Source organism: Panthera tigris, chromosome D4, assembly GCF_018350195.1.
Source record: "Panthera tigris isolate Pti1 chromosome D4, P.tigris_Pti1_mat1.1, whole genome shotgun sequence".
Lineage (NCBI taxonomy): Eukaryota > Metazoa > Chordata > Mammalia > Carnivora > Felidae > Panthera > Panthera tigris.
This window is the reverse complement of record NC_056672.1, coordinates 8,254,006-8,277,728: the sequence shown is the minus strand read 5'-3', so window position 1 is coordinate 8,277,728 and position 23,723 is coordinate 8,254,006. Positions and strand designations below refer to the sequence as shown.

At 39.8% G+C, this 23,723-nt stretch overlaps 1 protein-coding gene across 1 annotated transcript in view; it reads right to left on the bottom strand.

The window, feature by feature from the left end:
* LOC102953168 (histone-arginine methyltransferase CARM1-like) overlaps positions 1-23,723 on the bottom strand; it is a 186,421-nt gene that overhangs the window by 151,711 nt on the left and 10,987 nt on the right. Inside the window, exon 2 of the mRNA XM_015542955.2 lies at positions 21,983-22,054. Coding sequence (XP_015398441.2) covers positions 21,983-22,040 — 58 coding nt within the window. The 5' untranslated portion in view covers positions 22,041-22,054. The remainder of the gene's footprint in view (positions 1-21,982; positions 22,055-23,723) is intronic.

The following is a 23,723-nucleotide window of genomic DNA, read 5'->3' as shown; positions in this document are numbered from 1 at the left end:
CCTCTTTGTCTTTGATTCCCGCAGGAGACCTGGTACACAGCAGGGACCAATGCTGGCGACATGACCGCAACCACCAACGGCATCACTCGCGTTCAGACACACATCACTCAAGTTCAGACTCAAGTTCAAACTCAAGTACATGGCCTATTTGCCATACCCACCGTCAAAAACAAAACAAAGTAAACGGACAAACTTCGCTCATGTCTCTAGCCTCTGAATCAGCTTTAAAATGTTTTTAACCATTGCCTCTTTTCTTCCATATCCTTCTCTCCACACATGACCACGGCAGAAAGAATAAACACTGAAACTAACTCCGTAATGAAACTTTAAACACCTCTGTGACCAATATTTTCAAATCAGAAGGAAGTAACTTTTCATCCTGTCTTTAGCAAATTAGCACTCCACCTCCCGAATAGCTCCCCTAGACACCCAATGCTCCCTCAAATTTATTTGAGATGCTTGTCTGAGTAATCCTTCAGCTCCCCCCGCCCCCCGCCATTTCTCAAGGTGGGAAAGTGACCAGGTGCTCAGAGAGCCCTAGGAATTCTAGGAAAATAGGAGCGGATCTTGTTCTGTTTTTAATCCCAACTCTTTCTGATCATACACTCGTCTACTGCTTCTAGCACGGCACTCAGCACATAGGATGGGATTGATACACACTTACTGAATTAAACAAGTGAATCAATACAGTCACAGAGGTAGCTCCCTAAACCACATAAAAAAGAAAGACTGTGAAACCTCGGAGCATTACAGATATCAAAGTGTCCACTGAACACTTGGTATTTTTAATTGACTTTTTTTTTTCTGCTCTGGCAAACGGTTGGGATCTTTGGGTTTATAAAAGGTTTTCCCAGTTATGGTAGGAGGTCAAAAGAAAAACCTGTCTTCCTCATTTCTCCACAGAAACAGGCAAAATCCTCCTACTCTTCCTCAGGAAGCTGCTTCTCTTAGATTTCAATTTCATTTCACTGCGAATGTATCTTTAGAGTGACTAAAAACTGTAGAGTCTACGTGCTGTCTGGGCGGCATTTTCTCCGATCACCAGCTCTCTCCTGGTGGCTTCGAAAGACTATAAACTGTCTTCTTGTAGTTATTCAATTGGGGATAATTGCTCCAATGTGGACAACTGGGGATTCAACTGGGGAGAATTGCTCCAGGGAGCAGCTAGCCATCCTTGTGGCACACTTTCACGACCTTCACCTCGTCTGTTCCTCACCGCTTGTCATGAGGAAGGGCTCCTGATGCCTCTTCTCTCCACAGCGATCCTGACGCTCAGAGTTACCTGGATGTTTGCGTCACCTCACCTCTGTCCCGATCGCTACCCTCTATTTTCATCACGCCGCATCGCACAGCTCCCTACGACAAGTAAAAGCAAAGAGGAAGAAGACAGACAGAGGCATTTCAAAATTTCTCCATACGCGAGCTCTGAGATCCTGTTTTCAAAGCAGTAAGGTGTAAATATTCCCGACTTTTGCAGCTTAACCTTAGTTACTCTTACAAGCCTATTTCGGGGCACCTGGGTGGCTCGGTGGGTTAAGCGTGACTCCTGACTTCGGCTCAGGTCGTGAACTCACTGTTCGTGGGTTCGAACCCCGCGTTGGGCTCTGTGCTGACAGCACGGAGCCTGCTTAGGATTTTCTCTCCTCTCTCTGCCCATCCTCTGCTCTCTGTCTTTCAAAATAAATAAAAATAAACTTAAAAAAAAAGCCTACTTCAAACTCCAGCTGTCATGAATGAATTGACCATGCATGCAAGCGTTTATTTCTGGGCTTTCTATTCTGTTCCAGTGGTCCAGGTACCTGCTTTTATGCCAGAACCATACTGTTTTGATTACTGCAGCTTTATAACACAGCTGAAAGGTTAGGAAGTGTGAGGCATCCAGCTTTGTTCTTCTTTGTCAGGACTACGTCGGCTGTTTGGGGTCTTTTGTGATTCCATAGAAGTTTCAGAAATGTTTTTTCTACTTCTGTAAAAATACCACTGGAATCTTGATAGGGATTACACTGAGTCTATAGATGGTTTGGGGCAGCAGGGACATTTGAACAATATTAATTCTTCCAAGCCATGAACCCAGAATACCTTTCTATTTTTTGCGTGTCTTGTTCAATTTCTTTCATCAGTGTTTTGTGGATTTCAGTGTCGAGATCCTTCCCTTTCTTGGTTAAATTTATTCCTAAGTATTTTATTGTTTTTAATGTTATTGCAAACAGGATCATTTTCTTTGTCTCTTTTTCAGATAATTTATTGTTAGTATAATACATGTCTTTAAAATGAAAGAGGTACTGGAATAGAACCAAATAGAAATTTTAGAAATTAAATTAAAAACTACAACCATAGATGAGTTTAAAACAGATTTGTGAGAAAATTTTCAATTGAAAAAAAAAAAAAACAGATTACAGAGATACCTGGGTGGCTCAGTCGGTTGAGCATCAGATTGCGGCTCAGGTCACGATCTCCCAGTTCAGGAGTTCGAACCCTGCATTGGGCTTGTTGCTATCAGCACAGAGCCTGCTTCCTGTCCCCCCCTCTCTCTCTGCCCCTCCCCCACTGATGCTCTCTCAAAAATAAAAAAAAAATTTTAATAAAAATAAAAAAACAGATTAGATGCAGCTGAAGAAAGAATGAAACAGAAAACACATGCTGGGCAACCTTATAGATTGCCTCTGAGAAAGACGAAGACACAGAAAATGTGAAATCAGTTAAGAGACCGAGGCCATAATAAGATCTAATTTAGCCTTCATAAGAATTGTATGAGAAGGGAATAGAGCAACAAGGAGAGAAATATAATGGATGACAACATCGGAACTGAAATTACGGAAAATATGCATCTTCATATACAAGAAGCAAGAGTTACCGTCAGGATAAAGGAAAATAAAATTCTGTATTTAGATACACTCTGGTAAAATTGCAATGCCAAAACAAGCCAAAACAAAGACAAATATGCCAAAACAAAGACAAAAAACATGAAAAAAGCCAGAAGAAAAAAACCAAGTCGACTACATGGGAATGAAAAGTACACTGACAATTTCCAAAAGAACGGAGCTTCCTTTTGTGTTCTTATCACAAACAATTGTCAGACTCAGAAATCAAGAAGTGTTTTTTTGTTTGCTGTTTTTTTTAAGCTGACACTCTGGCTCAAAACTAATCTGAGGTTTTAAACCAAACTCTTTTATGAAATTATGGACTTGAAAGACCCTTGAGGTCCTATCACCTAACTACTTACTCAAGGAGGACCTAAAGCCTGGGTTTTAAGTGATTTCTCTAAGACCTGAGAGTTAGTTAAAAGAGCAGGTCTGGCCCTAGACCTTTAGTGTCTTCCATCAATCTCCCCACAAGTGGAAATCTGCAAAATTGGGATTATCTTTAGTTTACTACATTTGCCTTATAACGCTTATTCCAAAAACCTTAAATTATCTGCCAATTCATACACACGCGCATTCATACCGACACGCCTCTCACACATGCTGATAATATTACCACTGATTAGAAAACATACCAAAAAATGGTCACGGTTTCTGAAACTCTGGGCAAATCAGAAGCAGCTCTTATGGAGTCTGGACGGCTCCCTGCAGATACCGATCGTTTACCACCCGGTGTACGAGATTGCATGAGACTCTCCTGCGCGTAAGCTGTAACAGCGTTTTCCTTGCTCAGCACTACCCAAGTTCTGTTGGCTATTTCCAGCTGGAGAAATCTGAGCACATGCGATCACCTTCCTTATTACCTTCAGGTGGTAAGTAATTTATTTGCGGGTCAAGATTCTGGATGTGTGGATGATTCACACGTTGAAATAGAAATAGACTTGGAAAAATTACACCCAAAGTTATCTCTTTACCAAGTAAACAAAGAATCTCTTCCTGTTAGTTAAGCCGAGAATTGCAGAACTAAAAAGAACCCAAGTTTCTGCATATCATTGCGGCCCAAAGGGTGCTCCATGGACCAGCGCCTTAGCATCACCTGAAGCTTGTCGGAAACATAGACTCTCAGGCCTACGCCCAGAATCTGGATCCGAGTATGTATCTTTGCGAGATTCCAGGACGACTCATGAACAAGAAAGTTTGAGGACTGGTCTAACCATCCTAGCATGAGGGTTCCCTATCCTATTTTTATGTCACACCACATATTCCGTTTTCTCATTCCTTTCTGTTCGTTCATACATTCCTTTATAGCACATGTACCTTTATTCACAGCACTGCCACTATTTGAAAAAGAAAATTCCATAGAGCGCCTGGGCAGCTCAGTCAGTTAAGCATCCAACTTTGGCTCAGGTCATGATCTCACGGTTCATGGGTTCAAGCCCCACCTCTGGCTCTGGGCTGACAGCTCAGAGCCTGGGGCCTGCTTCGGGTCCTGTGTCTTCCTCTCTCTCTCTGCCCCTCCCTGTGTCTGTCGCACTCTGTCTGTCTCTCTCAAAAATGAATAAACGCTTAAAAGTTAAAAAAAAAAAAAAGACAATTCCTAGATGTGAGTAGTAGACCTCAAAATACCATTAAAACCATTAGGCATTTGACTACATCTCTTATTCAAAAGTAATTTCCAACACCACTTAAATATGCTTATTAATTCAATGAATGCTTCAATTCCCCTTGAGAAAGATATAATTTAATGTTTCTGCTCCTTTGTGTACATAAAGGTACAACAAGAAACACTCTAATCAGTTATTGAGTGAACCCAGCTCCATGTTCCACCAGTTTTCACAAAAATCAATGATTTAGGAAGGATCAGTTAATGTTTTATTTTCCAAAGTGGTAACTCGATAGATACACCATCTAGAATCTTTTTTAAATTTTTTAACATTTATTTATTTTTGAGAGATAGAGAGAGACAGAGCAGAAGCAGGGAAGGAGTAGAGAGAGGGGGAGACACAGAACCTGAAGCAGGCTCCGGGCTCTGAACTGTCAGCACAGAGCCCAACATGGGGCTTGAACCCAAGAACCACGCGATCATGAGCCAAAGTCTGAGGCTTAACCAGCTGAGCCACCCAAGTGCCCTGAGAATTTTTAAATGTAGAATACTTTCAATATTCTTTTGCCATTAGGGAACAACTAGGAAACGTTTTTTCTAGTGCCATTTAATGCAGGTGACTTCGTCTTGGAATTTTCCAAGAAATTCTAGGTTTGAAGAAAGGACAAGATGATAGGAGCTTCACAGGCAAATGATAATTTTGCCACCACCCCTCTCATTTTATGAAGGAATCCAAAAGTCCTTTAAGAGACTTGATCTAGGGGCACCTGGGTGGCTCAGTTGGTTGAGCCACTGACTCTTGCTTTCCGCTCAGGTCATGGCATTTGGGAGTGCCAAGTCAGGTTCTGCACTGACAGCATGAAGCCTGCTTGGGATTCTCTCTCTCTCCCTCTCTCTCTGCCCCTCCCCCGCTCATGCACACTCCCTCTCTCTCTCTCTAGTAAATATACTTTAAAAAAATAAAAATATTTTTTTTAAAAAAAGAGACTCGATCTGATAAAGCACTTGCATTTTTACCGCAGTCACAAAAAGACTCTTTAATGTTTAGATGAGCATGTTTTTAAAGAGCACCATGCGATTTTTCAAATAATTTGAGTTACTCTGTAACTAGGAAAACACAAATAAGAGGGGACAAAATGGTTTGCTCAATAATTGTGTTGAGACAATTGGATAAACATTTAAAATCGTTACATATTTACCTCTCACTTCTCCCTCTAAAAATTATTAGTAGGTTAAAATTTCATTTGTAAAAGAAAAATGAAAGCATAAGAGGGATAACATAAAGGTAAATTGTTAGGTTAACTTGGGCCGCAGAACATTTGGATACGTTTTCCAGGCAGGATACCAATGACAGGAACCACTGAAGAAAAAAACCAAATACATCTGCAATCTATTCTTTGAAAGGACACAAACGTACGACATTACAAACTGGAAACATGCTACCATATTTAACAGAAGGATAATATCGCCAAAGACTCACAAAGAGATAACTAACCTTTCTGTCATTTAAATCTGTGCGGATACTTTTCTATGTTTTTAGTGAATGCTAACATCCAGAGAGATAATACTCTTATACGATGAGAGTGTAGACGATAGGACATTTTGGAAGGACAATTTGGTAATGGATAGCACAAGTTGTTAAAATAATCATGCCCTCTGACCCAGTAATTTCAGTTTGAGGAGTTTACCCTTAGAATATAATAATGTCTGTGTGGAAGGATTTAATTACAATTCTCTCCACTGTGGTGCTGCTTGTACTTTGGAAAAATTGGAAAACATTAAACGTCAAGCAATGGGGGATTAATTAAGTAGATGGTGGTAATCCACATGGGAATGCCATGGAATTGCCAAAACTGATGTTAACGTGGGTAGTTGGTCCTTACGTGTTTTAAATGACATGTTTAAATAAAATATTTTGTATAACTCTAATTTTATAAGGAAACAAGTGTCTGGAAGCATCAGCACATAAACTTTAATAGTTTGTGTTTTTTTTAAGTGGTAGGTAGAATCATGGTTTATCTCCTCCCTTGTCCTCATTTTTTAAAGGTTTCAGTGATTCATATGTATAAATTTTAATAAGAAAATAAAAGTTATTTTTACAAAAAAAAAGAGAGAGACACATAGTATATGTCTTCTATGCCTTGAAGTGGTAACAACCACTTAGTATTATACTGAATTGAAAGGCACGGAAAATGAATCGTGTGCATGTACATTTCAGCGCACTGAAATTGTCCTCTAGGGAATACTATACTATATATAGTATATATATATATAGTGTATGTATATATATATATACACTAAATATATAGTATAATTTATATACTACATATATAAAGCTATATAGTATATAGTATATATTCAGGTATTTTAATTTACTTTCTCCGGCTGGTGTTCACTTCTTCTATAGAGTTACACACACAAAAAATCAGTAGGAATGCTAAAAGGCACAAGTTCAATTCAGAAAAGAAAGCATGGATGAACACTAGAATCGTTCTAGGCTGCCGAGTTAGAGGGTAACAAAGAAAAGCAGGAAGAGGTTCTGCCCCTCGAGGTGCTCATAGTCTCCACTTACAAGCGGAGTGTTGCAAATATAACAGGGTGTCATGGAGACAATGTGTAGGAAGAAAGAGCACCTGCCAGACTTGGAGGGGAAGAAGGGTACTTCAAGAGACTTCCCGGAGATGATTCCAGACTTCCAGAGGCTCAAAACATAGGTAGGCAGAGAAGTAAGATCGAGATGACCCAGGATGGAGTAACGACAGGCGCAAAGACACAGAGGCACGCACAAGCAGGGTATGTGAGGGAAATGACCCTAGTCTGATGGAGCTGGGACATAAAGTGTGCGGCCAGGAAGGACAGGAGGAGGATGTGAGTGGGAGCTTCATATACCATGTTCATCCATCAGTCTAGAGCTGAAGGAGCAGAAATCATTCCATCTAAGGAAAAAAAGACATTTCCTTTGGAGAAACAAGAGCTTAGAAAAAACTGGAAGGGCTTTGTGAGCAGCTGCGAGGCTGATCTTTAAGGAGCGGCACCCACTCCAAAATGACCCTCCACTGAAGCCACCGTCTCAGTCATGATCAGGAATTGGGGAATCGGAGCTGGTGCTGTGGCTGCTGGTTCCAGGGCCACACATGTTCAGCTACAGATGATGTCAGCAAAATGGATATTTCAGTCCTCGCTCTCAACACCCATGTAACTATGGACCAGTCCCTGGGAACTCTGCTGTCTCTGGCACCAAAAAGAAATAATAATGAATTTAAAAATCCAGGGGCATCTGGGTGGCTGAGTCGGGTTAAGTGTCCAACTCTTGATTTCAGTTCAGGTCATGATCTTGCGGTTCATGGGCTCGAGCCCCGCGTCGGGCTCTGTGCTCTCACCCTCTCTCTCTGCCCCTCCCCTGCTCATTTTCTCTCCCCCTCTATCTCAAAATAAATAAACATTTTCTAAAAATAAAAATAGATAAAAATCCCAAAGCATTTGTGACGGAATGATCAGAAGTGATACCTCTGGATCCTTTCTGGCTTTCAAAAAGCATTCCTGGTCCACCATCTCGATGGAAACTCTCCAGCATCTAGCACGCATTAAGGATTGCTACAAGACAGCTGAAATGCATTCAAGTCATAGAAAGTATGATCTCCGGCCCACCATGACAATGAGCCTGGTTTTCACCAAGGATTTTTTTTTGAGATGTAATTCACACACCATAAAATTCACCATTTTAGAATGTGCAATTCAGTGATATTTTTAATTCACAAGGCTGTACAACCATCATCACTATCTAATTCCAGAACATTGTCATCATCCTGAAAAGAAACCCCATCCCCATCAACAGTCACTCCCCATTCCTCCCTCCCTCCAGCCCCTGTTAACCACTAATTTCCTTTGTCTCTATGTATTTGCCTGTTCTGGACTTTTCAAACATATGGAGTCACATGAAGTGTGATCTTTGTGTCTGGCTGTTTCTACTTAGCATGATATGCTCAAGGTTCATCCATGCCATGTTCTAATACCTCCCTCCTTTGTATGGCTGAATAATATTCAAATGTATGGATATGCCACAATTTGTTTATCTATTCATGAGATTATCCACTGACCAGTTGGGTTGCTTCCATTTTTTTTACTATCATGAATAATGCTGCTATGAACATTCCTACACAAGGTTTTGTTTGAACGTGTTTTCAGTTCTCTTGGGTACGTACCGAGGAGTAGAATTGTGAGATTATATGGTAACTCTATGCTTAAATTTTTGAGGAACTGTAAAACTGTTTTCAACCACAGCTACACCATGTTACATTCCCACCAGCAACATATGAGGTTTCCAGTTTCTCCACATCCTCTCCAACACTAGTCTTATTTGGTCTTTTTGCTGTTAGTATTACTATCATTATTGGCCATTTGATATCTTCTTTGGAGAAATGTCCACTCATATCCTTAGCTCATATTTTAATTATTATTTGTCTTTTCATTATTGAGTTGTAAGAGTTCTTTGTATATTCCAAATCCTAGACTCTTATCCGATAGTGATTTTCAAAAATATTTTGTCTCTCTCTGTGAGTTGGCTTTTCATTGTCTTGGTTCTCTCTGTTGATTCATAAAAGTTTTTAATTTTGATAAAGTCTAATACATGTTTTTTTTTCCTTTAGAGGCTTTGCCTTAGGTATTATATTTAAGAAACCATTGCCTAATCCATGGTCACAAGATTTAAACCAAAGTTTTCTTCTAAGAGTTTTATAGTTTTAAATCTTAGACTTTTATCCACTTTGAGTTAATTTTTGTATACAGTGAGGTGATCCAAATTCATTTTTTAATGTAGACATCCGGTTGTCCCAGTACTATTTGCTGAAAAGACTATTCTTTCCCCGCTTAACTAACTTGACACCCTTGTCGAAAAATCAACTGATCATAGATGTATGGGTTTATTTCTGAACTTCCAATTCTAGTCCATTGACCTACATGTCTAGTCTTATGCCAGTTCCACACGGTCTTGATTACTATAGCTTTGTAGTAAGTTTTGTAATTGAGGAGTGTGAGTCTTCCAATTTTCTTCTTCTTCTGCAAGATTATTTTGTCTATTCTGGGTTCCTTGCATTTCCATATAAATTTCAGGATCAACTTGTCCATTTCTGCAAAAGGGGCAGTTGGACTTTCGACAGAGATTGCACTGAATCCGCAGGTCAGTTTGATAAGTATGTCATCTTGACAACATTAAGTCTTCCCCCCCCATTAACACAAGATGTCTCTCCATTTATTTAGGTCTTATCTAATTTCTTTCAAAAATGTTTTAGAGCTTTCATTGTTTCTTGCACTTCTTCTGTTAAATCAACTCTTAGTATTTTATAGTTATGTTCAAACAATTTGGAATTTTAAAATATTATCATCACATTGTTCAGTGTTTAGAAATGCAACTTAGTTTTGTGTGTTGATCCTGTATATTGCAAACTTGCTGAACTTTATTTATTTATTTATTTATTTATTCATTCATTTATTTATTTTGAGAGAGAGAGAGAGAGAGAGAGAGAGAGAGAGAGAGAACCAATGGGGGCTGGGCAGAGAAAGGGGGCGGGCAGAAGATCCAAAGCAGGCTCTGTGCTGACAGTGGACAGCCCGACACAGGGCTCGAACTCATGAACTGTGAGACCATGACCTGAGCCAAAGTTGGATGCTTAACTGACTGTGCCACCCAGGTGCCCCTGAACTTCTTTATTAGCTCTAACAGTTTATTATTTGTGTGTGTGGGGGGGGGGTGTTCCTTAGGATTCTTTATATACAAACATAAATGTTTTTACTTCTTCCTTTTCAATCTAGATGTCGTTTATTTCATATTTTCTTCATAAATCCTTTGGCAAGAACCTCCAATACTACGTTGAATAGAACTGGTGAGAGCAAACACCTCTGCGTCACTCTTGACCTCAGGGGGAAAGTTTTCAGTGTTTCCCCGGTAAGTATGATGTTAAGGATTTTAAGCAGTAGACTGAAGCATTACAAGATGGGAAGATATGGAAATGAAGGTCAATAACCGAGAGATCCACTCTCTCTGCGTTATAAACCGAGGTCAATTATATCATCATTATATTTAGTGTCTGTTACGTCTTTCAGTATGTTGTGTCTCTCCACACCTAACACTCTCTACAAGGAAGAGGCAGTTCCTAGGCTCCTGCTTCCAGTGAGATCACTTATCTCCCAGCCCCCTACACCACCTCTGCGGAAAGACAAAAGCAGTAGTTCCATCACCAAGAGAACAGTTTCCAAGAGAACTTTACTCGCCTCTTTGCTATCACACCACCAGGGACCACAGAAGAGAATAATGACCCAGTGGCCCCATACTTCCCGTCTAGCTGCCCACTTCCCTAACATTCAGGATTTCCCCCATCATGCCTCACGCTCCTGTTAACCTCACGCACTACTAGAATGGCAAGCCCCCCAAGCCATTCGTTTATCTGACCCAGCATCCCATAATTCCTTGACCTCCAACACCCCTGTACTATACACCTGTTCTTTCCCTCCATCACCTTGATCTTGTATCAAGTGTCCCTCATCCTCTTTTATATCAGAAACCTGGGGGCGCCTGGGTGGCTTGGTCAGTTATGCGTCCAACTTTGGCTCAGGTCATGATCTCTTGGTTCATGAGCTCGAGCCCTGCATTGGGCTCTGATAGCTCAGAGGCTAGAGCTGCTTCAGATTCTGTGTCTCCCTCGCTCTCTGCCCTCTCCTGCTTGTGCTCATCTCTCTCTCTTTCTCAAAAATAAGTAAATATTAATTTTTTTTTAAAACATAGAGAAATCTGGCTATACCTAATGAGCCCATTTCTCCTGCAGGCCTCTCAACTCAATGCTATTTTTTTTTCTGACAACAAATTACCACCACCTTAGCAGTTTAATCAACACAAATCTACTGGCTCACGGTTCCGTCAGTGAGAAGTACTTTTCTTCGTGACTGGATCCTTTGGGGGCATTCAAATATCAGTTTAAACATCACTTCCTAAATAAAGCTGTCCCCAACCTTCCATCTTTAGCCTCTCAGTGACTTCCTCTCATATAACCCTATTTTAATTCTCCACATAGTTTTTTCGTTGCCTATTGTTTTTATTTATTACTTATGTCTTAGTATATTATAAGTTCTCCATTAAAATATTTACTTGGAACTTTTTCTCCCCTTTATCTGGTAATTTTACCATACTCCACTATTACACCTAACAGTATTTGCAGTTGGTTCTAGGTAGATAACCTAACATTTGAAAACAATGACGATTTTGTAATTTCCTCTCTGGTACCCTTTTTAAAAGCTTATTTTCTCGTCTAAAAATTCCATGACACCATGGAATAAACAGCAGTGGGAGAAAGCATCTATGTCATATTTTTTAATATTAAATTAATATTGGGGCACCTGGCTGGCTCAGTCGGTGAAGCACATGATTCTTGATCTCAGCAACATGAGTTCAAGCCCCGCGTTTGGTATAGAGTTTACTTTAAAAAAATGAGAAGAAAAATATTAGGTTAATGTCTCTATTGTGTGACCAGTTAGTATGATGTTTGCTACAGATTTACGATAGAAATTCCTTACCATATTAAGAGCACTTTTTAACATTGTTTACTAATATTTTTACCACAAATGAAGCTTGAATATATTAATTTTCAGCATCTATTTATGTTTTCTTTTTTAGTCTATTAATGTGCTAAGTGCAAAATTTTACTCATGGGTATTCTGTTAAACGATTCCTTCGTTTCTTTGTTAAACTGACTTGGATACTGGTAAGTGTAGTTCTTATAAGCGAGTGTATTTAAATTGGTGAGAGTTTTGTGTATTTTCACTTCTTCACTCCTATGGGAGACTAATCTATGGTTGTTTTGTTTTTCGCCATATTTGGCCATCAGTGCCATGCCAACCTCATGGAAATGAACACAGTGCCTTAGAAGTTCGACCCAAATACTCTAACTCTGGATCCGTTTTAACAGCATTGGAATGATCTGTTTCTTAAAAGACTGATAAAAGTCTCCCAATTAACTATCCTGAGTGCTGTAAAATACGGCATTTAAAAAAAAAAAAACTTCTCCAGAATTCTCCTCTTTCTTGTCTTTTGGAAATGCTTTCAAAACCATATGCTGATTCCAAAAAAAAAAAAAAAAAAAATGCAGGTTTCTTGCTTTACAAAACTGCTGACCAGGGTTTCTCAGGTCAATCTACCCAAAAAACAAGGGAGACGATGGAAGCAAGGTGAGAAAGTGTGTGCTTGGGTCAACCCACTTCAGGCTATCCTAGTGTGTGTAACAGCTCCAGAGACATCCAAAAGGACGGATGCCAGATCATCTGTGACTTTTGCTATCTCCTATCTCCTTGTCCTCGTCCGGTAAGTCCAAAGGCAGGAACTGATTATGGCTTAAAAGCCACTCACTCTCAGTGTAGACGCCCTGGTTTCTGCTGCTCAAGTTCCCATTATTCAGCGAGTGGAAGAGTCAGCATTCTGCAGCATGAACTCCGCTAATACTTTCCCATAAGTCAAAATGTTTCTTTTGACCTATTTCTTTCAAGACAAATGTATACCATGACCTTTTACGCTTGTTCCCTGATAATCAGATACCACTTTTGAAGGAGATAGACTTATTGCTTTATGGTTTCTAATGATGAGCAAGGTGGGCCTGAAGAAGAAATTGACCCTGTTGTCTCAATAGTTGCCAGCAGGAAGAATTTCAGAGGAACCACTATTTTTGCAGCAAATAATTCCTCATAGCACATTGCAACAGTCACTTTGGCTTGCATTTCACAAACGATTAATCTTGGAAGACACGCCAGGGGGCCGTCCTGCTCAAACCCAGCCTTCTGGATGTTTTACGGAGTTACGACTCTGGTGGGCATTCGCTTGCACCTGCTTCAGTGGTTTTTCCCGACTGAAATTTACGTGGTCGTGCTATATGGCGTAGAACTTTTGGTCTTGCCTGCACATGCTGGCTCTGTGTTAGCACAGATGGACATGTTTTTCTTATGATAATATTGATCCTGCCTTTGGGTCTCTACTCTCAGCCCTGTCCCGCGGTTCACGGCCCAGCAGAATATGTGTTGAGGAGTGCAGGCGTAAGCAGTGGAATGGGGTAGGGCACAGAAAGTGCTCATTCAGAGCTTATTCAGACACAGAATTGTGAACTCTCTGCTACCCGGGATCTACCCAAACACGGGCTAACGGTAATAATGTTTATAAAATACTGTCTTCCAGGCTTGACCACTATATTAAGCCAAGTCAGCAGAAAGAGGTGTAGCATGTGGGCGCCTGGGTGGTTCAGCCAGTTGAGCGTCTGACTCTTGATTTTGGCTCGAGTCAGGATCTCACAGTCAGGAGATCCAGCCCTGCACCGGGCTCCATGCTGAGCGTAGAGCCTGCTTGGGATTCTCTCTCTCCCTTTCTCTCTTCCCCTCCCCCTACTCTTCCTCCCTCTCACCCTCCCTCCTTCTAAATAAATAAATTCTTCATCCTGGTGGCTTAGAACTAAGCTTGCAGTCGATCCCTAACCAACATACAGCACAGTACCACACGTTTGCGGCCTCTGTCTTAACGCTGGTACCATTTCCTATCCGTATCCTTTTTTCTCTTTATCTCCCTACTTGTAATCTAGTTTTCTTACTGTGTCTCGTATAACCTTTATAAGTCTCCTTCATTTAATTTTGCAATAAAACAGGGATCAGATAAATAGTTGATCTCCCTGCCTCTAAAATTGCTCTCCCTAATTTTTATCCTCCCCAGGGATGCTGAGTGAATTTTCTGATGCACATTTTATCATGCCACTGCCATCCTTAAAACTCTCCAAGGGGTTTCCATAATATAAAGAACTGATTCCAAATGGACTAAGATAGGCCCTCCAAGATCTTTCTCCAAACTCATATTTCCTATTTAGGAAGCAATGTGGCAGAGAACTTGAGAGTTCAAATCCTGGCGTCACCAATTACCATATACTGTTAACTGGACAAATTATTTAAGCCTTTTGGACTCAATTTCCTCATCTATGAAAAAATGAGAAGAGTAACTACCATACAGGTTGTTGAGAAGGTGAAAACAGTTGCTATATATAAAATACTAAGAACGTATGGAACCACAAAAGACCCCGAACAGCCAAAGTAATATTGAAGAAGAAGACCAAAGCGGGAGGTATCACAATCCCAGACTTTAGCCTCTACTACAAAGCTGTGATCATCAAGACAGCATGGTATTGGCACAAAAACAGACACATAGCCAATGGAATAGAATAGAAACCCCAGAATTAGACCCACAAAAGTATGGCCAACTCATCTTTGACAAAGCAGGAAAGAATATCCACCGGAAAAAAGACAGTCCCTTTAACAAATGGTGCTGGGAGAACTGGACAGCAACATGCAGAAGGTTGAAATAGACCACTTTCTCACACCATTCACAAAAATAAACTCGAAATGGATAAAGGACCTGAATGTGAGACAGGAAACCATCAAAACCCTAGAGGAGGAAGCAGGAAAAAACCTCTCTGACCTCAGCCGCAGCAATTCCTTACTTGACACATCTCCAAAGGCAAGGGAATTAAAAACCAATTTGACAATAAATTTCATATTTAAAAAAGACTATTTTAAAATAAAAATAAAATAAATAAAATACTATGAACAGTTTCTGAGACTTGATGTTAAAGCATATTAGCCATTGTTATGTGTCTTTAGCCCTTTTGGCATTAACTGTGATCTGCTCATAACAAATTACTTGGAGTTACGTATTGTTCCCTCTACGTGAAGTACGTCCTACAACATTCTTTTGCCAGACTCAACCCAAGTATCTAACCTCTGCAAATGGTAGATAGATAGACCATTCTTTCTAATTCTTCCATCCAACCCAACCTCCCTGGACTCGGAAGCTGAACTAAGCAACCCTTTCTCTTACCACGATACCTTGTAGAGCACTGAGCTCGCTGCATTTCAAAGATGTATTTATCTACTAGCCTCTCTTATAGGATGGGGAGGTCATGGAGGCCCGAAACTGTGACCTAATTACAATTCCATCTCCAGGAACTTGCACTGTGACTGGCACAGAGTAAGCTCTCAATAAATATTTGATAAATTATGAATAAATGAATGAGCAGCTGAATGAATGAATGATGGTACCCTGATAGGTACAAATAATATAAGCAAAAGAAATAATTCAAGGAAAGAATAAAGGCAATTAATGATTAATGGGCAGGGAGGGAGGACACAAAGAAGACTGTGTTTTAGCAAGCACTACAAAAGTATGCTGTATTTATGAAGGTCAAATAGATAGCCATGCACATTTCTTTTTTTTTTTTTTCAATATATGAAATTTGCACATTTCATTTTAAAGACAATGCAGCTCTAGATGGAGATGTGCCCCTTACTGGATAACTGTCTGCTCCTAAGCAAATTAAATTTGTATCTCTATGGATTGTACACATTATTATAAGAGTTCTGCATACATTAATAATGTTAGTCCCTTGAAAGCTACTCTACTCAAAACTGCATGTTCAAGGGACGTCTGGGTGGCTCCGTTGGTTAAGCGTCCAACTTTTGTTTGGGTCATAATCTCACAGTTCATGAGTTCAAGCCCCACATCCGGCCCTGTGCTGACAGCTCAGGGCCTGGAGCCTGCTTTGGATTCTGTGTCTTCCTCTCTCTCTGTCCCTCCCCCACTCACACTATTTCTCTCTCTCTCTCTCTCCATTCTCTCTCTCAAAAATAAACATGAAAAAAAATTTTAAACTGCATGTTCAAAAAGATGAGGAAACTGGGGCGACTGGTGACTCAGTTGGTTCAGTGTCCAACTCTTGATTTCGGCTCAGGTCGTGATATCACAGTCATGGGATGGAGCCTTGTGTTGGGCTCTGCACTGACAGCACAGAGCCTGCTTGGGATTCTGTCTTCCCTTCTCCCCTGCTTGCTCTCTCTCTCTCTCTCTCTCTCTCTCTCTCAAAAAATAAAAAAAAAATTTAAAAATTTTAAAAAAAGATGAGTACATGTTCCCATGGGAAAATATTATGGTTAATTATATAAAAAGAAGTCTTCTTCACAGAAGACTTACACTATTGCAGCCTTCAGTGTGATATGGCCACCTTGGATTTATCCTGAGGCACATATATATCCTTTCCCCTGGTCTGTGTCAAGGCCTCTTCAAAGGGGTTACTGGAAGCTACGAATATTACCTATGGCCTAAGACCCATCAAGATCATTGTTCCATCCAGGAATATATGATCATGAGCTCTTTAGACCCACAATCTAACCCATGTATTTTCCTAAAGTTTCACCTTCAACAGGTCTAGTGCAACATGTCAATAAAACAAAGCTTTACCTATTCAATTAAAAAAACAAGAAGTCCCTCAAAAGCACATATAAGACAGACAGACAAGGAAGGAAGGAAGGAAGGAAGGAAGGAAGGAAGGAAGGAAGGAAGGAAAAGAAAGAACAAAAGGAAAGAAAGAAAGAAAGAAAGAAAGAAAGAAAGAAAGAAAGAAAGAAAGGAAGAAAGGAAGAAAGGAAGGAAAGGAAAGAAAAACCAGACAGACATACAGAGACAGAAATTGAATCAGAAGGCCATATTCACTTTCTTGGCTGGATCAGACCAAGTCAAACGCCTGTCCAAGTTATTAGATTTTAAAGAAATTAGTTAGCACAAGAAAGTCCAGATCATTTAAGAGATTACTGATTATCACAATGTGAGATAATTTTAATCTGAGTTTCACTAGACACTTATTTATTGATTTGGTGTTTCTGGATGAAGGCATGTACGTTTGCTGAGGAAGAGGAAAAGATTTAGTTCCGTCTTACTGCTGTAGAATATTCCATTTTAGGAGAAGTCCACCATTAAGTTACCCCTTCTGCTGTTGACGGGCATGGGTTGTTTCCAGTGTGGGCTATTCCGCACAGTGATGCTACAAACACGTGTACCTGTCTGGGGTACACACCTATCTGCATTTCTGTAATCTACCTGCTGGAACTGCTGGGTGTATGTTCAAGTTTAGGAGCTACTGAGAAGCAGGTTTCCAAGGTGGTCGTAACAATTCCGTGTATGAGAGGTTCCGTCGTTTCAAACTCTTACCGACACTTGGTAGGGTCAGGCTTTAAAATCTTACCCCTTCTGGTGTGTGCGTAATGATATATTATTGTGGTTTTATTTTCTATTCCCCTAAAAACCAGTGAGATTCAGGGCTTTTCCTCGTGTTTATTAACCATTTGGATAGCCTCCTTTTTGAAAACCCTACTTAAGCTTTTATACATTCATCCTGCGATATGTCTGCCTTTTCCATATTGGTTTGCAGAAGTTCTTTACAAAGGATGCCTTTACTGGATATATATATATATCAAACACTTTGCACACTACATGTTGTCAGTTTCCCGTGATCACCTGCTGCTTGGTGGATGCTTTCCATTCATGCCAATGGCTTTTCACCATGAACTTCTCTCTTTACCTGAAAGCTTCTGGTTCAGAAACAGAGTTAGCCCGTGTTCAGAGGAGGCTAGGAGTGCCACAGAGTTCATGCTCTTAGGAGCATTCTCTACAAAACTGGAGACCCATCAACACTTCAGAGCAAAAACCCAACCCTTGCAAACAGAAATGTAGTTGGGGGGCACCTGGGTGGCTCAGTCGGTTAAGCTTCCGACTTCAGCTCAGGTCAGGATCTCACGGTCTGTGAGTTCGAGCCCCGCATCGGGCTCTGTGCTTCAGAGCCTGAAGCCTGCTTCGGATTCTGTGTCTCCCTCTCTCTCTGCCCCTCCCCCACTCACATTCTCTCAAAATATGAATAAATGTTAAAAAAAATTAAAAAAAAAGAAATGTAGGTTGGCCTACTTGGAATACATGGGTCTTAAATGTGTGTGCCAAGCAAACACAGCTAGAGACTGCAGCCTGCTCACTAGCAGGGTCTTTCATTCTCCCTTCTGTAAAACTCCATCACAGGCTACAAGCAGAGAGTATTAGTCCCTCGATGTGCATGTGCACATAAAAACCGGCTGGCCAGAGTGTTGTTTCCCGCCAGAGTTCATTCTATTAATAGCAACTGGCTGTCGTCTAAAGACTCATCGTGGCTGAGTGAGCAGTCCTGATGTCTGAACATTACATCAAAAGCGCTGGTGTGTGTTTCCTGATGCTCAGTATAGGTGCTGATGGGCACTGTGAGTGGATTCACCCGAATTCATTCAGGACAGTGCTCGAAGACGGAGCACTGTGGTTTGGTAACGACTTTTATAAATGACTTCAAAGAATAGAATAACGGGGGGTTTTTTTGATTTGATTTTTACAGGATAATAGCTTAAGGCAAAAAAAGATAACTGGCTTCAAGAGGAAAGACAAAATCACAGACATGGTCCATAGGGAATGTTGGGAGTCAGGAGGCATCGTTATTAGTTTGGGAATTTGCTTGTTCATATTTGTGTCCATAGAGTCTGGCACAGACCTGGACTCAAAAACATTTTTGAATGAGTGAATAAATTTTTTTAAGTTTATTTATTTTGAGAGAGAGGGAGAGAGCACCAGTTGGAGAGAGGCAGAAAGAGAGAATCCCAAGCAGGCTGTGCACGGCCAGCGCAGAGACCAATATGGGGTTGGAACCCATGAACCGTGGGATCAGGACCTGAGCCAAAGTCAAGAGTCAGAAGCTTAACCGACTGAGCCACCCAGGTGTCCCATATGAGTGAATGACTTAATGAGCAAATGAACAGTGCAACCTGCTAAATGTGTTAATTGTCTGATACCCAAAAACATGTCCCATGTAAATCAATGTCTTATGAAAGTGAACAGGATCCTTCTAAGAATCTTTGGGGGGGGATTTAATCACTTCTAATAAAATCTTTCTGAAAAGGTAGAAACACTTACACCAGTGGACAAGGTTTAAAATCTAACATAAATAGACAAATAAATGGCTTTTTCATGCAGAGCAGCAAGCACAATTTAACATCATATCAGGACGTACTCTTGCCTTATTGTATGCTATAATAACCTGCTCCACAATCTTTCGTTGAATATATATTTATTGATTGTGCCTTGCGTTGGCATTGCATTGGCATCCATCAAGAGCAGGCCAAAACCAGAGAGGAGCTGACCCAGGGAAGACAGGAATAGCACTGTGTTGATTCTCTATTTTCCAAAGCATCTAGCCTGAGAATAAGACCCCGGTGTCCCACGAAGGTTGGGCAACACTTTGAATGCAAAAAACAAAAAGTAGTCTTTCTGGCCTGAAGAAGAAGACATCATTATGGGTGCCCACAGCTGCCAGACAGCAAGGGGATAATCCTAGAAAGAAGACAGCCAGAGAGGGGGAGGTGACTCTGCAGATGTGCTCCACAAACACCTGCTGACAACTAAAACACGCACACGTGGACGAGCGCTGAACAGTTCAGCTGAAGTAAATGAACTCAACTGAGATGTAGGCTCTTATAAAAGAGAAAATCAACTCTGGAGGAATATTACAAAAACCAGAGGCTCCACAATATAACATTCACCATGTTCAGGATACAATCCAAAAATTAGGTGACTTATATATAAACAGGAAAAAAGTAACCAGTTTCTCAAAAGACAATTGGCAGGAAATGCCCCCAAGATGATCCAGATAAAGAATTAGCAGACGAGAATTTTATTTTATTTTTTTATTTGAGAGAGAGGGAGAGGGGGAGAGAAAGAGAGTAGGAGCAGGGGAGAAGGGCAGAGAGAGAGAGAGAATCTTGAGCAGGTTCCATGCTGAGCATGATGCAGGGCTCAGTTCCCATGACCCTGGGATCATGACCTCAGTTGAAATCAAGAATCAGATGCTCGACTGACTGAGCCACCCAGGAGCCCCCAGACAAGAATTGTAAAGCAGCTACTTACATATGCTCAAGGACATAAAGCAAAAATAATTGCAATGGATTAAAAGATAGGAGAAATTCAAAGAAAGAGAAACTAGCAAGCGAATCAAAAGAGATTCTAAAAATACGAAAAAAAAAAGATCTGAAATTACAAATGTACAGAATGGGAAAAATTGAATGAGATGAGAGGAAAAAACAGCCAGTGAATCTGTACATACATAAAAACTATCCAAGAGGAAAAAAAATATTTTATAAATTACAACAAAAGACTCAAATGAACTATGGGAAAACATGAAAAGTTCGAGCATACAGGTCATCCGAATCTCAGAAGGAGAAGAGAGAGAACACAGCAGAGAATATATTTAAAGATATAAGGGCTGCGCAATTCCCAAACTTGGAAATACCAGAAGCTCAGCAGATCCTAAGCAAGATAAATACAACGAAAATCGTGCCCCGCTAACCTTCTAAAAAGCAAATATAGAAACCTTAAAATAGAGAAAAATGACACATAACATACGGGGAACAGTAATCTGAGCTGTCAGTGACTTCCACCTGTAACCACAGAGTTCAAAGAGAGGAGAACATTGTCAAAGTACTAGAACGAAAAAAAAAAGTAGCCAATAACCCCAAATCTTATATTCAAAGAAAACACCCTTCAAAAATGAAAGCAAAATTAAGATATTGTCAGATAATGGAAACTGAAAAGAATTTGTTGCTAGGAGGCCTGCAACATACAAAATGCCAGAGGAAATTACAAAGACTGAGGGAAACTATACCAGATGGAAACTTAGATCTTCAGGAAGGAATGAAAGACATCACAAATGGTTAAGTACAGGTTTTAATGAAAACAATATTTCTCCCAATTGCTTTAAAATATTAATGACAGTTTAAAGTAAAATTTTAACCATTTTGTTCTGAGGTTTATAGCACATGGATATGTAACACATATGATAAATATAAACAGTAAGAAAGTAAAGGGAACCGAATGGATTGAAATTTCCTACATTTTACATAAGCGGTACAAGAATAACTCTAAGTAGACTGTGAAAAGGTAAAGTATACGTTATAATTCCTGAAGCAACCCTTAACACAGCAAAGTGTTTTTAAAAGCGCTGAAAAGTCAAAAAATAAATTTAAATGGATTTCTCAGAAATACTCAAATAATCCACAAGAAGTCGAGAAAGAAGGAACAGGGAAGCCACCCACAGGAGACAAACAAATAAAATGACAGACCTAAATCCAACCATATCAACAATTACATTAAATGTTCATGGACTCGGGCACCTGTGTGGCTCAGTGAGTTAAGCGTCCAACTGTGGATTTCAGCTCAGGTCATGATCTCACAGTTTCAAGAGTTTAAGCCCCACATCAGGCTCTGAGCACTGACTGTGTGGACCCTGCTTGAGATTCTCTCTCTTCCCTCTCTCTCTGCCCCTCCCCTGCTTGTGCTCTGTCTCTCTCAAAATAAATAAATAAACATTTTTAAAAAAATGAAAGTTAGTAGACCAAATGCTAATTAAAACATAGAGATGATCAGAATTGATCGAAAAATCAAAACCAACTACATGATGTTTACAACAGTTTAAACATAAAGATACAGATATGTTGGGATAAATTTATATACATGTACATAAATGTATTTATATATACATGCAATCAGTAAGCTTAAAGCTGGAGTAGGTGTACTGATATCAGATAAAGTATATTTCAAGAAAAAAGGTATTACCAGAGATCAAGAGTCGTTTGATAATGTAGTGGGGTCCTTTCATCAGGAAGACAATCATAGAAGTAGATGTACCTAGTAACAGAATTTCAAAATATACAAAGAAAAATTTGACAGAAATAGACAAAAAAAAGTAAAAGCATGCATGATTTGAACACACCATAGACCACCCTGATATAACTGATATTTATAGAACACTCTCCCCCAAACTGCTGAATACATATTCTTTTCAAGAATACAAGTGAGCCTGGGTGACTCAGTTGGTTAAGCATCTGACTTCAGCTCAGGTCATGATCTCATGGTTCATGAGTTCGAGCCCCACATCAGGCTCTGTGCTGACAGCTCAGAGCCTGGAGCCTGCTTTGGATTCTGTGTCTCCCTCTCTCTCTCTGACCCTCCCCTGACTGTGTTCTGTCTGTCTCAGAAATAAATAAGCATTAAAAAAAAATACAAAGTATACTCTCCAAAATACATCATATCATAGACCATAAATGAAGTTTTGAATATTCTAAAAAGTATGAAATCATATTGAGTGTGTCCTCCGCCCACATAGAATTAAGTAGAAATCAATAATAATAAATCTATTTTTTAATCCCCAAATTTGCCATTTAGATAAAGTGGATAAATATCTTGAAAAGTACAACTTAACAAAATGACACAAAAGGAAATAAAACGTCTGAAAGTCCTATATAAATAACAAACTTTTATTTCTTATCAAAAACTTGACCAAAAAGAACTTTTTACACGCTCAAATAGTTTTCTTGGTGAATTTGATGCTAAACACTTAAAGAAAAAGAATACTAATCCCATAAAAATGCTCAAGAATATAGAAAAGAGAACACTTCCTAAGTCATTTTTGAGGCCAATAAAACTGCAATACTTATTCAGGATAACTTGTGACAAAGAAGCAACAAAAGTAGAAAATTATATGCCATTTTTCTTCGTGAAACAGATACAAAATTTCTTTCCCAAATAAAAGGAAACTGCATCAGTAGTATACACAAAAGACAATATATCATGATCAAGTAGGGTTTCTCCCGAATGCAAGGCTGGTGTAACATTCAAAACTCGATCACTATAATTCACACATTAACACTGTAAAGTTTTAAGTAACAAAGAAAACACGTTTGACATAATTTAATAATCGCTGACTACAATTCAAATGACCCCCCAAGTAGGCAAAAGACTTAAAATACTTCAGAAGAGAAAATAGGCACAGAACATAAGCCCCTGAAAAAGTGCTCAACATCAGTAGTCATCCGAAGAATTAAATCAAAACTCCCAGGAAATACTACTAAAACCAGGCAGAATAGCTAAAGGCAAGAAGGCTGATAACCCTAGTGGTGGGTCTGTCAAACCCTGGAACTCTCACGTGTCACTGCTTGGAATGCAAAATGGTACAATCACTATAGAAAAGGTCTGTCAGTTTCTTATAAAACTCAACATGCATCCTGGCACAAAAATGGATACACAGATCAATGGAACAGAGCAGAGAATCCGGAAATAAACCTGCGGTCAATTAATCTATGACAAAGGAGACAAGAATATCCAATGGGGGAAAAGACCGTCTCTTCAACAGATGGTGCTGGAAAAACTGGACAGCTACAAGCAAGAGAATGAAACCTGACCCCGTTCTTACAGCATACACAAAAATAAGTTTAAAATGTATTCAAGACCTAAATGTGAAACCTGAAACCTAATAGAAACTCCTAAAAGAAAACACAAGCAGTAATCTCTTTGACAC